Raw genomic sequence first — 12874 nt, 5'->3', positions numbered from 1 at the left:
GGATAAGGATAGGGTATAGAATAGTATGCAGGTTAACAAGAATGGGATAAAGATATATTTGGAAAACTATAAAAGCCTACTAAATTCAGACAGAAAGAAGAGGGCAAGGAGAAAGGTGAGGACAGAGGACAAGGGAGGGATCCTTGGAGTAAGTTAAATAATAGGAGGGCAAGGTAGTGGGTAGAAATAAAACAGAGGAGTCAGAAGGGAGAGGAAGTAAGAGATATACACAAACAAAGTTTAGGAGTAGAAATTACTATGTAAAAAATGTAGAGGTAGTAATCATGATGTCAGTCAAAGTTAAAAGTAAAATAGAGAGAAAAATAGAGAGGGAAACTACAGTATAAGGTTGGAATATTGCTATAATGTAGGAAATGAGCAGGTAGATTAAGAAAATATAGGACTTACACTTATAAAAGAAAATGTTATCCACCTTCAGAGAAAGAGAGGACAAACAAGCATAGTATATCTTATATACATGAATATAAGTGTAATATATGTGTATGATTATAATTATTTATGAATATATATGTGTATGTATGTATATGTGTGGGTATATTTGTATGTGTCTGTGTCTGTGTATGTATTCAATTAATTGTAGCCTTTTTGTGGGGAGAGGGAAAGAAGTAAAAAAGTAAAGTAAAAAGTACACAACAGAGAACAGAAAAAAATCTACAAGGAAGCAAAGATGTGTAGTATTTCTCTTTGAACACAATGTGTAGTATTTATTATATAAGGTTTTTTGAAATGGAAAATTTCTTGTTTTATATTTTAAATTCTCTGTTATGTTCTGTTATGCACATGGTAATATATTTTTTTCTTTTTCTATTTTGGATTTAAATTTAAAATAAATGTTAATAAAACAAAATAAAGAAAATCACACAGGAAGGGTGGTCAGGGAGCCTGTCAGGAATAGTATCAAGAGGAGGAGGGTTTCAGTGAGTGCCAGAAGATAGAAAGAGTGAAAAAGGAAAATGTTTAAGATAATGGCATGCCTTTATTTAATCTATATAAGATTGCTTGCTGTCTTGGAAACGGGAGTGGCAAGAGAGGGAAGGAGGAAAATTTGGAACACAAAATGTTGGAAACTATCTTTATGTGTATTTGGAAAAATAAAATATTATTGAGGGGAAAAGAAGAGCCAAAGACATAGCCTTGGGGCATATCTGCGTATATCTCCCCTTCCCTCCCACCCCAATTAGTGGTTCTGATTCAGATTCAGATTAACATCTAACTAAGGAAATGGAGGAATTACCAAAAACCTAGGAAGAGAACCAGGAGAGACTATCATGAAAATTTACAGATGAGAAAGCATTCACAAGGGGAGATAATGGACAGTGCTAAAAGTTTGCAGAGATATGAAGAAAGATAAAGGCTGATAAAATGTATTAGATTTGGTGATTAAGAGCTCACAACTGACTTTTTTGAAAGAGCAATGTCAAGTGAAAGATGAGATACTATATTACAGAAACTTAAGAACTGAGTAAAAGCATGAGAAATGGAGACACTCAGAATTCTTTTGGAAAAAAACTTGGAAAGACTTGTATGAACTAATGCAAAATGAAGTGAGTAGAACCAAGGAACATAATATACAGTAATAGCAATATTGTATAGTGATCAACCATGAATGACTTTTAACTATTTTCAGCAATTCAATGATCCAAGACAATTCCAAATGACTCATGATGAAAAATATTATCCACTTCCAGAGAAAGAACTGATTGCATCTGAATGCAGATGAAGCAATACTACTTTCACTTTCTAAATTTTTTATTCTTTTGGTCTATTCTTTAATAACATGATTAATATGAAAATGTTTTACACGAATATACAAATATAACCTATAAGGGAGGGAAGGGATGAAGTTGAGAAGGAAGAAATTTGGAACTCAAAATTTGAAAAAATTTAGTATTAAAAATTGTCTTTTTATGTATTTTGAAAAAATAAAATACTATTAAAAAAGATGAAAGCATTTTTCTTAAGTATGGAGCAGGAATTCAAGACAGCATAGTATAAGGAGTGTATAGCTCTAAAGGAGGACATAGTAAGGGTAGATACAACAACTGAGTAAGATGAGAGGGAACATTTAGTTGGAGAAGGAAAATGAGGCTTATACTTAGTAGTCAGTGTTCAGAAGTATCAGGATGAGGAGGGTATGAGGGGAGAGAATATGCTCATCATTAAAGAATGAGTTCTGGCAGAATATCTCTTTCTAGGGAGATGTCTATTGAGGATACTTCAAAGTCTTCTCTCAAGATCCAAATTCATAGCATGTGTCCCAGAATGCCAGTTGCAAGAAACAGACAAAGCCAGCCAGGAAACAAAAACTATAGTTCAAATTGAATAAACTTCAAAAAAAGAAGTCTCTGAGGCAAAGAAGCCAGTCCTGGGTGGCTTGGATCAGAAATTGACTCAAGGTTTGTGGCAAAGTCTTCATAGCTTAGAGGCCAAAGGCAGGAGATTTAGATTAAGGATTGAATTTACAGCTCTTTAGGAAGGCCCTTGGCCAAATACAAAAGGATAGAGATAAGAGTTGGTTACAAAGTATCTTGGTAAGTTTTTTTCCCTCCTTTCCACAGATTCAAATTTTACCCATGTTTCCAGGTCCAAGTTTAGTTCTTAGTTCTTTTTTGAAGCCTGCTCCAACTAACTGGACTCTAAATAAAAATGATTCTCCCTTTTCTCATCATCTATAATCCTTACTGTCTTTATCACTTATTTGTATATTATCTTTTATTGTTATTTATTCAATATTCCTCATATGTCCTTTCCAACTCAGTTATAAACTACTTCAGAACACAGCACACAGTACTGAAATTTTTTAAAAAATAGATCACATAAATCAATACCAAATTAGCAAACATTAAGCACGTAATATGTGCAAAACATTGTGGCAGGCTTTGAGTAGAAATAGTTTAGATGGTAGCAAATAAAAAAATGTGATTTTATTCACTACGAATTTATGGTAAATGTAATCAATTAAGCACTTTAATGTTGCTTAATAACTTTTACTCTACTATTATTGACTTTCCCTCATTTTCTGCAATGACTCTTTAACTTCTTATTTAGATCAAATGACAGTGTCACTGTGATACAATTCGATGAAATTAAGAACATCTGAAGTAAAACTTCAATTTTTTTCCTTCCCAATCTCAACTATTCAGCATCATTTATTCTTCTTCACCCTAGTCTCAGATGAAGTTCTCTTGTAAAATTAATCTCCTCTATACTATGCTCTCATTCCCAAACCTTCCTGACCTTCTAATCATCTTTTGACAAATAAACATATTATCTCATGCATCTTCAACCTTAGTCTTTCAACCAGCTTTTTCTCAACTGTCTACAAATTATTCAAGTTATCTCTTGTACCCTTCCTTTCTCCTCCTCCCAATTCAACTTCCATTCCATTATCTCCATCCCCTTCCTTCCTACTTACTCCAATCCAGTGGCTATCGCATCCCAATAATCTGTTTAGAAGGTTACTTAACACACAATATCTTTATTTCCTCACCACCCACTTTTTCTTTGCTGTTCTCTGGAAATTTTATTCTTCTCTTCCTCACTAACATTTTTCAAAGTTAACAATAATTAATATGGCAATTTTTTCCAGTCCTTCTTGACTTTTTCACAATATTTTACACTTACCTTCTAGATTAACCCTACTTTAAATTTAGAAATTATACACTTTTTGATTTTCCTGTTGCTCCAATTATTCCTACATCCCTTTCACCAACTCCTTATTCTCTTCCCAATACCTTAATGGATATTGCAGAGGTTTTCTTTCTGGCTCACCTCTCTTTCTTCAAACACATTCTTCTTTGGAAACCTATTTATTTTTTAGGACTCAATTATCACCTCTGCAGATATCTCCCAGAGCTATATCTATAATTCTAATCTTTCTTTCTTTTTTTTTTTTTAAATCTTTCTTTTAAGCTCCAGCCAGATCCCTATCTCTACCTAAAAGTTTTAACAAGTCAACATGTTCAAAATTGAATTTATCTTTCTCTCTCCCATTGAATTCTTTGTCAGTGGTAACACTATCCACTCAGTCTCCAATATCTGACATCTTGATGTCATCAATTTTTCCCACACCACAATCAGTGACCAAGTTTTAATTCTATCTCTACTCCAGGTCACATTTGTTCCCTTTTCTGTATTCCCAATCTTACTACATTAGCAGAAACCCTCACTGCCATCTGCTTGCTTTATTGCAAAATTACAGCTTTTTTGCCTCCAATCTTTTTCTCCTCCAATCTGTTATTCACTCTATTGCAATATCCATTATGTACAAATTGGATTATGCCATTCTTTTGCTCAAAAAATTTCAATAGTTTCTTAATAATCTACCGAGTTTAACTAGCAACCAATAGTCCACAATCTACTGCTAATCTGGTGTTCTTTCCAAACTTATCATACACTATTTTCTCCTAGTTTGTTATAGACAAACTAGACTGCTGTCCCTACTAACCATGTCATGCACTTTCCTGTTTCTTTGCTTATGCTCACTCAGCTCCATATCTGGACTAGCTATACTCCTCCAACTATCTGTTAAAATCATTCCTATACTTCAATTCTTCTCTAAAGTCTCCTCTGATCACTATAGTGAATAATAAAGCAATGACTTTTCTTTCAATGGAAACTCATACTGTACCTCATTTTATGCCTCTCTAAGATACTTTCCCTGTGTTATTTTATTAATGATTAGTTATGTCATTTCCTATTATATCATTATTTAATAAGGCTAATTTCCATCCTTATCTACACTTTGTAATTATACACATAAAAGTTATTTAACAAAATGTTGCTGAACAGGGTACAAGACACCACTACATTTCTTTATATATTTTTCCCTAAGTAAGGTTGCAAGGCTTTCCACATCTCATCAAAGTAATTTCTTTCTCAATTCTTTCAAAAGAAGACTCCAGGAAGTCAAGGTAAGCAGGATGCCATCTCCAAAATCCATATCCCCATGCTTTACACCCACCCCTCTGTAACCCACATTTCTGGATCTTCAAATCCATTGCAATAGCTCAACACTTATTTCCTCCAGAAAATCTTCTAGGATTGACCTTATGTTCATTCTTATATTAGGAATGCCTTAGTCCCCCATGTCTTCACTTTGAACAATATTAACATGTAATCAGAATCAGAATTAGAAAAGAACTCAGAGATCACCTAATCCAATTTGTACCTGAATAGGAATTCCCCTCTATAACATCCTCCAAAAGTGGTTATCCAGTCTCCATATGAAGACCTACAGTGATAGAGAACTCAATAATTAGAGAGGCAACCCATTCTACTTTTGGATAGCTCTAATTATCAGGAAGTTTTTCTTTATATGCAAGGAAGCTCTCTGTTTTGGGGATTTTCTACCCACTGCTCCCTATTCTGCCCTCTAGGACCAAGCAGAAAAAAATACCCTCCCTCTTTCACAGGACAGATTTCTAAATACTTGAAAGCAATTATTGTGCTCCCTCCCCAATGTCCTCTCTTCTCTAAGACTAAATACTGAAAGTTCCTTTAACTGATATATCAAATGTCAAGGTCTTTACTCATCTTATCACCCATCATGGTTACTCAAACTCCTCTGGATGTATCTAAAGTTTGGTAATGTTTCCTAAACTGGCACTTAGAACCAAACAAAATATTTCAGATTCAATTTGACAAGGGCAGAATATGGTGGGATTATAGGCTCCCATATTCTGGACACTATCATTCCATAGATATAATCTGTGATAGTGTTAGTTTGAGTTGATATTACACTACTGATTCATAATGCCTTTTAAATCTATTAACCTCCCACATCTTCATATCAAATTTTATATCTCTAAAGCTTATCACTCTGCATGGCTCATAATAAAGGCTTTAAAAAATGCTGTTGACAGTCACACTTCTTCCATTTTGTACTTTTGATTCAAAAAATTAGTTCTACAAGTGGAGGATTTTGAATTAGCTCACTTTTTAAAACTTGGTTTCATTTTTGAAGGTTTTGAGGAACTAAATGAAATATAGTAATTTGTATTACAAACCCTAAAATTATTGAATTGAGGTTGAAATATTATACTTTTATATTATCAGATACTATTTAGAGCTTTCTGAATGCCAATTCTATCAATTGACATGTTAACCAAATCTCCCAGTTTCATGTCATCTGGAGATATTATAAGTATCCTATCTATGCCTTCACCCAAATCACTGACAGAATTAACATAGGTCTGAAGGTTTAATTATCCCCTGTAGACATTTCCCTCTCTGATGACATTTCTTTATTCACTTGTCTTTTGATTCCATAATTTGATCAGTTACAATTCCATCTAACTTAACTATATCTATTTTTCATTCCATTTTGTCCACAAGGATAGCTAGTCAGATGCTTTGCTAAAATCCAGGCATTCTTCTGACCCATCAAGTCTAATTCATCTGTCAAAAAAAGAAAATGTTATTTTGTTCTGACCTGTTCTTCTTGAAACCATGAAAGCTCACAGTTTTCACTTCCTTTTCTTAATTCTTAGTTAATTGTTTCAGTATTTTTTCTTGATTATATATTCTAGATCCCCAATTATGGGCCCTTGATTATAGCCTTCCACTTATTTGTAACTTATCTGTATCTAGTTCCCAATAGTACTTCCACAGACATTTAATCTTATTATGATCATTATGGAAGTAAACATTAGCAACCTAATGACAAATGAACTTTTAAATAGCATGAGGGTGTAAATAGTAAGCCCAAAATCATGTCAGTTTACTATGAAGCACTTACATTATTGTTGTGAAGATATTCAATGGCTCGAAGGATTTGGAAAAGATATTTTCTTAGTCGTTTACTTTCAAGTCCATGACAGCAATGCTGTAACTCATCTAAAACTGTGTGATCAATAAATTCAAATACCAAATGAATTTTCTTTTTTTGTCTGAATACTTCAATTAGATTGACCAGATTTTCATGGCGAAATTGCTATTAACAAAAGAAAAAAAAGATTTTCATCAATCATCCTAAACATTCTAACTCGTATACAATTCCTACATAATATTGAATTGAGATTAAATTATCACTTTACCTCTAGTATTTCAAATTGAGTCATAAATTAAGGGAATTTTGGTCCATTGAAGGATCTTCTTTAAGTAAAGGCAATGTCTCCTTGTCAATATGACCCTTCATTTTTTCATATCTGCTTATTCCAGGATAACTATAGGCAGAAGTAAGCTGATATTGATATTTGGCAAAGTGCTAAAGAGTTATCAATGTGAACTTTTAAATTCCACTTGGAGGCCAATCCAACATCTTTACTAAATGGTAGTAAATAAGAGCTTTTATTTCAACAGAGCTTAAAATTTTTAAGTGATTTCAGTGATATAGTAGAGGTTATAAAGACAATTTTACTGCTTGATGTCTATATGTCAAAAAACTACCAGTTATTATAACTTCACTTAGATGCTGAATACTAAAAAAAAAAATGTAAGAAATACTGGGTGGTCATCCAAACAAATTATCAAAATGCAAGAGAATCTTTAAAATGCTTAAAAACTTCTCATATGAAACTTTTCCTTTAGATATGTGCCCATAATTTAAACTTATCTGTAGCAATTTAATAGGAATTTGTGAAACTATCTGTGGATAGTATAGTGCCATATATATGTCCACATTACTCAGTTAAATGTACAAAATATTTCCCATGATAAGAACCATCTTGATTGTGTACCAAAAGTTCTTAAAATAATTATATCTTTCACTGTTACAAATTTTTCAAGGTGTCAAAAATGTTATTTCTCAAATTTTTTACTGCTTAAAAAACAAAAATAAGGATAATCCATTCAATACCGTCATCTGAGATAAGTGTATTTCAACTCAACTCATATATTCAGGGACACTCTTATAGAGGTAAAAACTACTGAGCTAAATCATCAATTTCCCAAAAAAACAGAAACTACATACATTGTAGCAAACATTCTATCATTTCCAGTATTAAAATACAGAAAGCCTATTTTTTTTTTTTTACTGGCTTTTCATGTACAACAAATACTATATTTTGACTATAAATCCTAAGTTTATATATGTTAAATTAACAGTTCTCTAAAAAAGAAAAAATTTAGGTGGTAATATTCCTTCCCAATTTTACCAAAACAGTAGTTTTGAAAACTACTGAACTTGAAACAGTAGTTGAAAAAGGTACATTTTAATGCTACATTTATTAAATCATTAAACATTTTGTGACAAAATATTTACATTTATTCCAAGGGACTTTTTAAAGCCCCTTTTTTTGTGGATTTTTAAAAACTAAATTATGTAATTATTACCCTTCAGTTCTTTTAATTCATAAATTTCCTTAAAGTTTTTAATTTTTTATCCCAGATCCCCAAGCAGGCAATGTCTGGTAACACAAGGATAGCAGTAAAAAGAATAATTACTTCTGATCTCTGCAACATAAAGCACTAAACCAAAAAAATATATAGTTTCTGGTTCAGTTTTTATTGTACCAGGTGGTCCACAAATCTGATTGCAGTTTTATTAAAACCACTCTCAGACTTTTGGGCCATTCTGTGGAAAAGACAAAGGTAATGAAAATAAAGGATGTTTTGAAAAGGTAAATAGATATACTATAAGTAAATTATGCAGAACAAGTGGTCACATTTTCTTTAAATGTTACAATGAAATCAAAACCATGCCCAACTTCCTTTTTTGATCCTAGTTCTATTATTTTTTTTCTGCAAATGGTAGATTTGTGTTCCATTGAAGCACCCCCACTACTGATGTTTCACAGAGCTTTTATAGAAATCATATCTCTTGGAAAAAACTAGATTTAGTTCAAATTGTCATCATCAGTTAAGGCTTTAAAGTAAGGATTCTATCTAGTTCAAACTAAAAAGCACTCAAATTCAGTGATGTCAATCCAAAGTCATGCTAGAAGTAAGCAAATCAGAGATAACACATTTGAAGTGTCTCAAAATAAGTTTTATTTAACAGTCATGATGACATTTATACAATTTTACAAATGCCTTCACAATACACATTATCACAAATACCTTGTGACAAATTGATCATTTTTTCCAAAACAATTTGACAGAAAAAATAACCAGCTCCACTACCCCAAAGAAAAACTAGAGACAAAAGTATTTTCTATGGGAAAAGTTCTATGTCTACCGAAATATGATTACAAAAGTGATCTTTAAATATACAAAGAACATGATTTTTTCACTGTAAGAACCTAGAGTTAGATGATTTATTAAAGAAATCTTAGGTTAAAAATTTTAAGTGATTTGCCCAAGGTCATATAGTTAATTTTATTGATAGTATTTGAACTTAGATCTTTCTGACAGCCTTTTGTATCTCTACAAAATCATATCAGCGTGATCCCCCTTTCAAGGAAAAGGCAGACCATTTCAGGATCTTTGCCAAGAAAAATCTCAAATGGGGTCATTAAGAGTTGGACAGACTGAAAAACAACTGAGTAACAATGTAAATCCACAAGAGGTAAAAAATATTTTTGTATTAAAGAAAAAACTGCCTCCCTAAAAAAGTGGTAATCAACTATCAATGTTCTGTATGTAGTTCACATTAAAACAAATATCTAGATAATTGTATTCTTAAATGTTGCTTCATCTTCCCACTTCATATCTTACTAAATGAAATACATGGGTAGTTTAAGTATTATATATAGTTAAGGTTCATATACTTACAACTATGTTCTTTTCTCACCTGATTTTTACAATTATACTCATCTAATTTTTTCCTCCAGATTCTAGCTACTTTTACGACTTAAAAGATCATTTCTATGCAAATGTACATTTCTTCCAACCTCAAAACTAGATAAGGAAATTTCATTTTCCCTTCAAACTAACTGTCCTTAGACTAAGCTATGCTTAGACAGCAGTGATACCACAATTCCCTTAGTCACTTAGGCTAGAAACTTTGGAACAATGGACTTGGGGTCAAAAGATTTGGATTAAAGTCCCAGTTCTGTCATTGCCTCCTTGTATGACTTTGGTGAAAGCCACTTCGTTTGTTTCCTCTTCTCTAAAATGGGGATAAGTGACACTTGTACTACCTAAAGAATGTAAAGCATTTTTTAAAAACTTTTAAGAATGGCATACAATTATTTTAGGCAGTGAGCAAGTCTGGTTTAAATTCTTTCAGAACTATTACTTTTTATGTTTTTGTTCCTACTCAAAAGAACCTTAGCATGAAATTTCAAAGTCCTCCAAAATCTGGCCTCAATCTAACTCTCCAATTATATATTCTATGACTTACCTACAGACAATCATCTACTCTCTACACATTCCTTTCCTCCCCATCCTCTCTCATATGGTTATCCTGGTCAGAAATAGCTACTCTTCTGTACTTATCTAAAACTTACCCAATCTGTAATATGCAACTCAAATTCTAACTGAACCTTTCTCAAACCACAGGTTTCCTAAGATCCCCTTCATATAAACTTTTTTGGTATTTATACTCTATTAATCTTAACTATTTAAGTATATTTTCCTTTAACTGCAAATTTCTGGAGAATAAAGATTGAATCTTCCTTCACTGTTATTGTAAGACAGAATTGTACACTTTCAATTGCTTAATCTGAATGATTCTTTCATAAAATAGGGCTTTAAAATCTTGAATTTTTGTGCATGCATTTAAGTTTTATTTGCTAAAATTTCAAAAAACTTTTCTACTGAACTTTTTCCATGAATCATAAAGGGCAAACAAAATTAATGACATCTCCTTTTTCTATTGTATGTGTGTATTTATACATACACACAGAGCACATAATTTATCAAAATATCCTAATATGAAAATGACTTAATTTCTAGTCATTTCTCGACTTACAATAGCAATTAAGGCAAAAGAAGCAAACCTTTAGAAACTTTATTTCTCTCATTGCAATTTTGTTGACAGATTTTTCCGGTTTTTCATAAAATATCTTAATGGCTACTATCTGCCCAGTATCCTTATGTTTACACTTCATGACCGTTCCATAACTTCCCTCTCCCACTTTTCCAAGGGTTTCATACATCTCCATTTTCAAGACTGGTTTCTAGTTCTTCATTTAAAAAAAAAAAAAAGATAAATGTTTATATTTGCATTTGCTCCAGGCTGGAAATCTATTTCTAGAACAAATCTATTTGCACCAGAAGTTCTTCCTAAAAGAAAACAAAGGATTTTGAATATTTCGGAATCCGTGAACATCTAATTCCAATATAAGATGAGTAAAGAAAAATGCAAAAGTTTTATCCTTCCCCCTTCTTTTCTTTTGGGGCACAGGCACTCCTCATAACCTTATGGTTCTATTCCCATTACATACATAATTCCTAAGTGTATTTACAGAGTTTCAACCACTACCATCAAACTCTGTTTTCCCCCACAACTTCAGACATAATCCACTAATACCTGGGGACCCCATAACACCTGAGAATACAACTTAACTTCGAACCTCCCTGCCATACTTTTTTATATGACCTTTCCCAATCTAGAAAGTGGGCCAGGCAACCCATCTGGACATATCATACCCAGCCAGGTCTCAGTTTCTTCACCTCAGGCCTAGGGCAGTCTAAATCCTCCAGATGCCCCTCACATCCCACCTCTCTCCAAGTCTTACTACCTGATCCATCCCCAGGGCGGTTCTTCCAAAATGAGATCCTTAGAAATCCGCACCCCCACATCATCTTCTCCACCCTGGGTAAGAACCTCTTCCAAGAAGCTCCCAAAGGCCTCCGTCCCCTCCCGAATCAGAGTACAAACTCGTCCCCCACAGACTTCAGTCCCAAATCTCCACCCTCGTGCCCAGCCAGAATAATCTCCCATTACCTAGGCTCCCACATTGCCTCAATTCTCCATCCCCCTCATCAAACCCGCGGTTCCCAGGCCCCGGCCGGGCCTGGCCCGGCTGCAGCATCCCCCTCCGCTCCGCCCCGCCGTTGACCTGGTCAGGGCAGCTGCCACCACCGCCTCAGCCCATCCTGCGGCCCCACGGGCCTGGCTCCGAGCAGTCGCAGCCCTAGCCCTAGCCCCAACCCGGCCCCAGGGTCGTGGCCTCGCCGATCCGGCCTCGCCCTGCCGGCCTGCCCCACCACCCACTACCATGGCAACACCGGCAGGGCGGGGACAAGACACGACGCACGCAGGACCGGAAGCTTCTTGAGCTCACCTGGTTCGGAACGGCAAGCAGAGAGGGACAGAAGAGGAAAGAAGGTGGGTCGCGGCCTGGTCTTGACTTGGCCCTGGGGATGGCAGTAGGAATAGCCAGGGGCAAAACGCAATAGACTGAAGAAATGCCGTAGTCATCTGCTTTTTCGCCCACGGTCGTTGGAGCCAGAATGGACCTTCAACCGAAATGTGAGGATTCGGGCCTGAGAATCCGAAACGAAAAACCTGGAGTGGCGGAAGGAGAGCTGGGGAGGAGCGCCGGCGGGGCCGGGACAGCTAGGCTCGCGACTATCCTGACTCCAGCGCTCCCAGTTCAGGCTCTTAGCATCTTGATGCCCGGCTATTGTCGTAGCCTCCTCAGTCACCTAAAAGTTATTTCCTTTCCCGCCCTCCCTCCTCCCTCCTTTCCCCTCCCCTCATTGGAAAAAGAAGGAAAAGTAACTCCCTCTTTCAGAGGTGCGTACTATGGACCACGGAACCTCTGGAAGCCTGACTGGTCATTGTTCAGCTAGCGTTTATTAAGCATCTAGCAGTCAACTAGAATTTGCAGGACATATATGTAATTAGCGCTGAAAATACAACGAAAGGGTGGAGGTGTGGGGTTTGGGAGACCTACCTAAAACCAAAACATGGTCTCTGCCTTCCAGGAGTTCACATTCGAATGGGGGAAACAACATGCCAGTATCTATATATCTAGTGATAGGAGGAAAGAAATGACTTGCAAAAAGTGGAATTTGAGCT

General features: G+C 35.0%; 1 protein-coding gene across 11 annotated transcripts in view; it reads right to left on the bottom strand.

Moving 5' to 3' along the window:
* The window catches only part of CDKL3 (cyclin dependent kinase like 3), a 110106-nt gene extending 97979 nt beyond the window's left edge, over nt 1-12127 (bottom strand). For 7 of the 11 annotated variants that reach the window (XR_007950731.1, XR_007950732.1, XM_051978198.1 and 4 more), the window contains exons 1-3: nt 11795-11903; nt 10845-11130; nt 6761-6955 (exon numbers count right to left, since the gene is read on the bottom strand). Coding sequence is in view for 9 of the 11 variants with exons in the window: in XM_051978198.1 (XP_051834158.1) it covers nt 6761-6955; nt 10845-11009 (360 nt within the window). In the remaining 2 variants the exon portion in view is untranslated. The other 4 variants (XM_051978192.1, XM_051978193.1, XM_051978194.1 and 1 more) reach the window with 4 other exon arrangements.
* Between the last annotated feature and the right edge of the window lie 747 nt (nt 12128-12874).

The sequence above is a fragment of the Antechinus flavipes genome, chromosome 2 (genome assembly GCF_016432865.1).
Source record: "Antechinus flavipes isolate AdamAnt ecotype Samford, QLD, Australia chromosome 2, AdamAnt_v2, whole genome shotgun sequence".
Lineage (NCBI taxonomy): Eukaryota > Metazoa > Chordata > Mammalia > Dasyuromorphia > Dasyuridae > Antechinus > Antechinus flavipes.
Note: the sequence above shows the minus strand (reverse complement) of the source record. Positions and strands in the feature narration are given on the sequence as shown.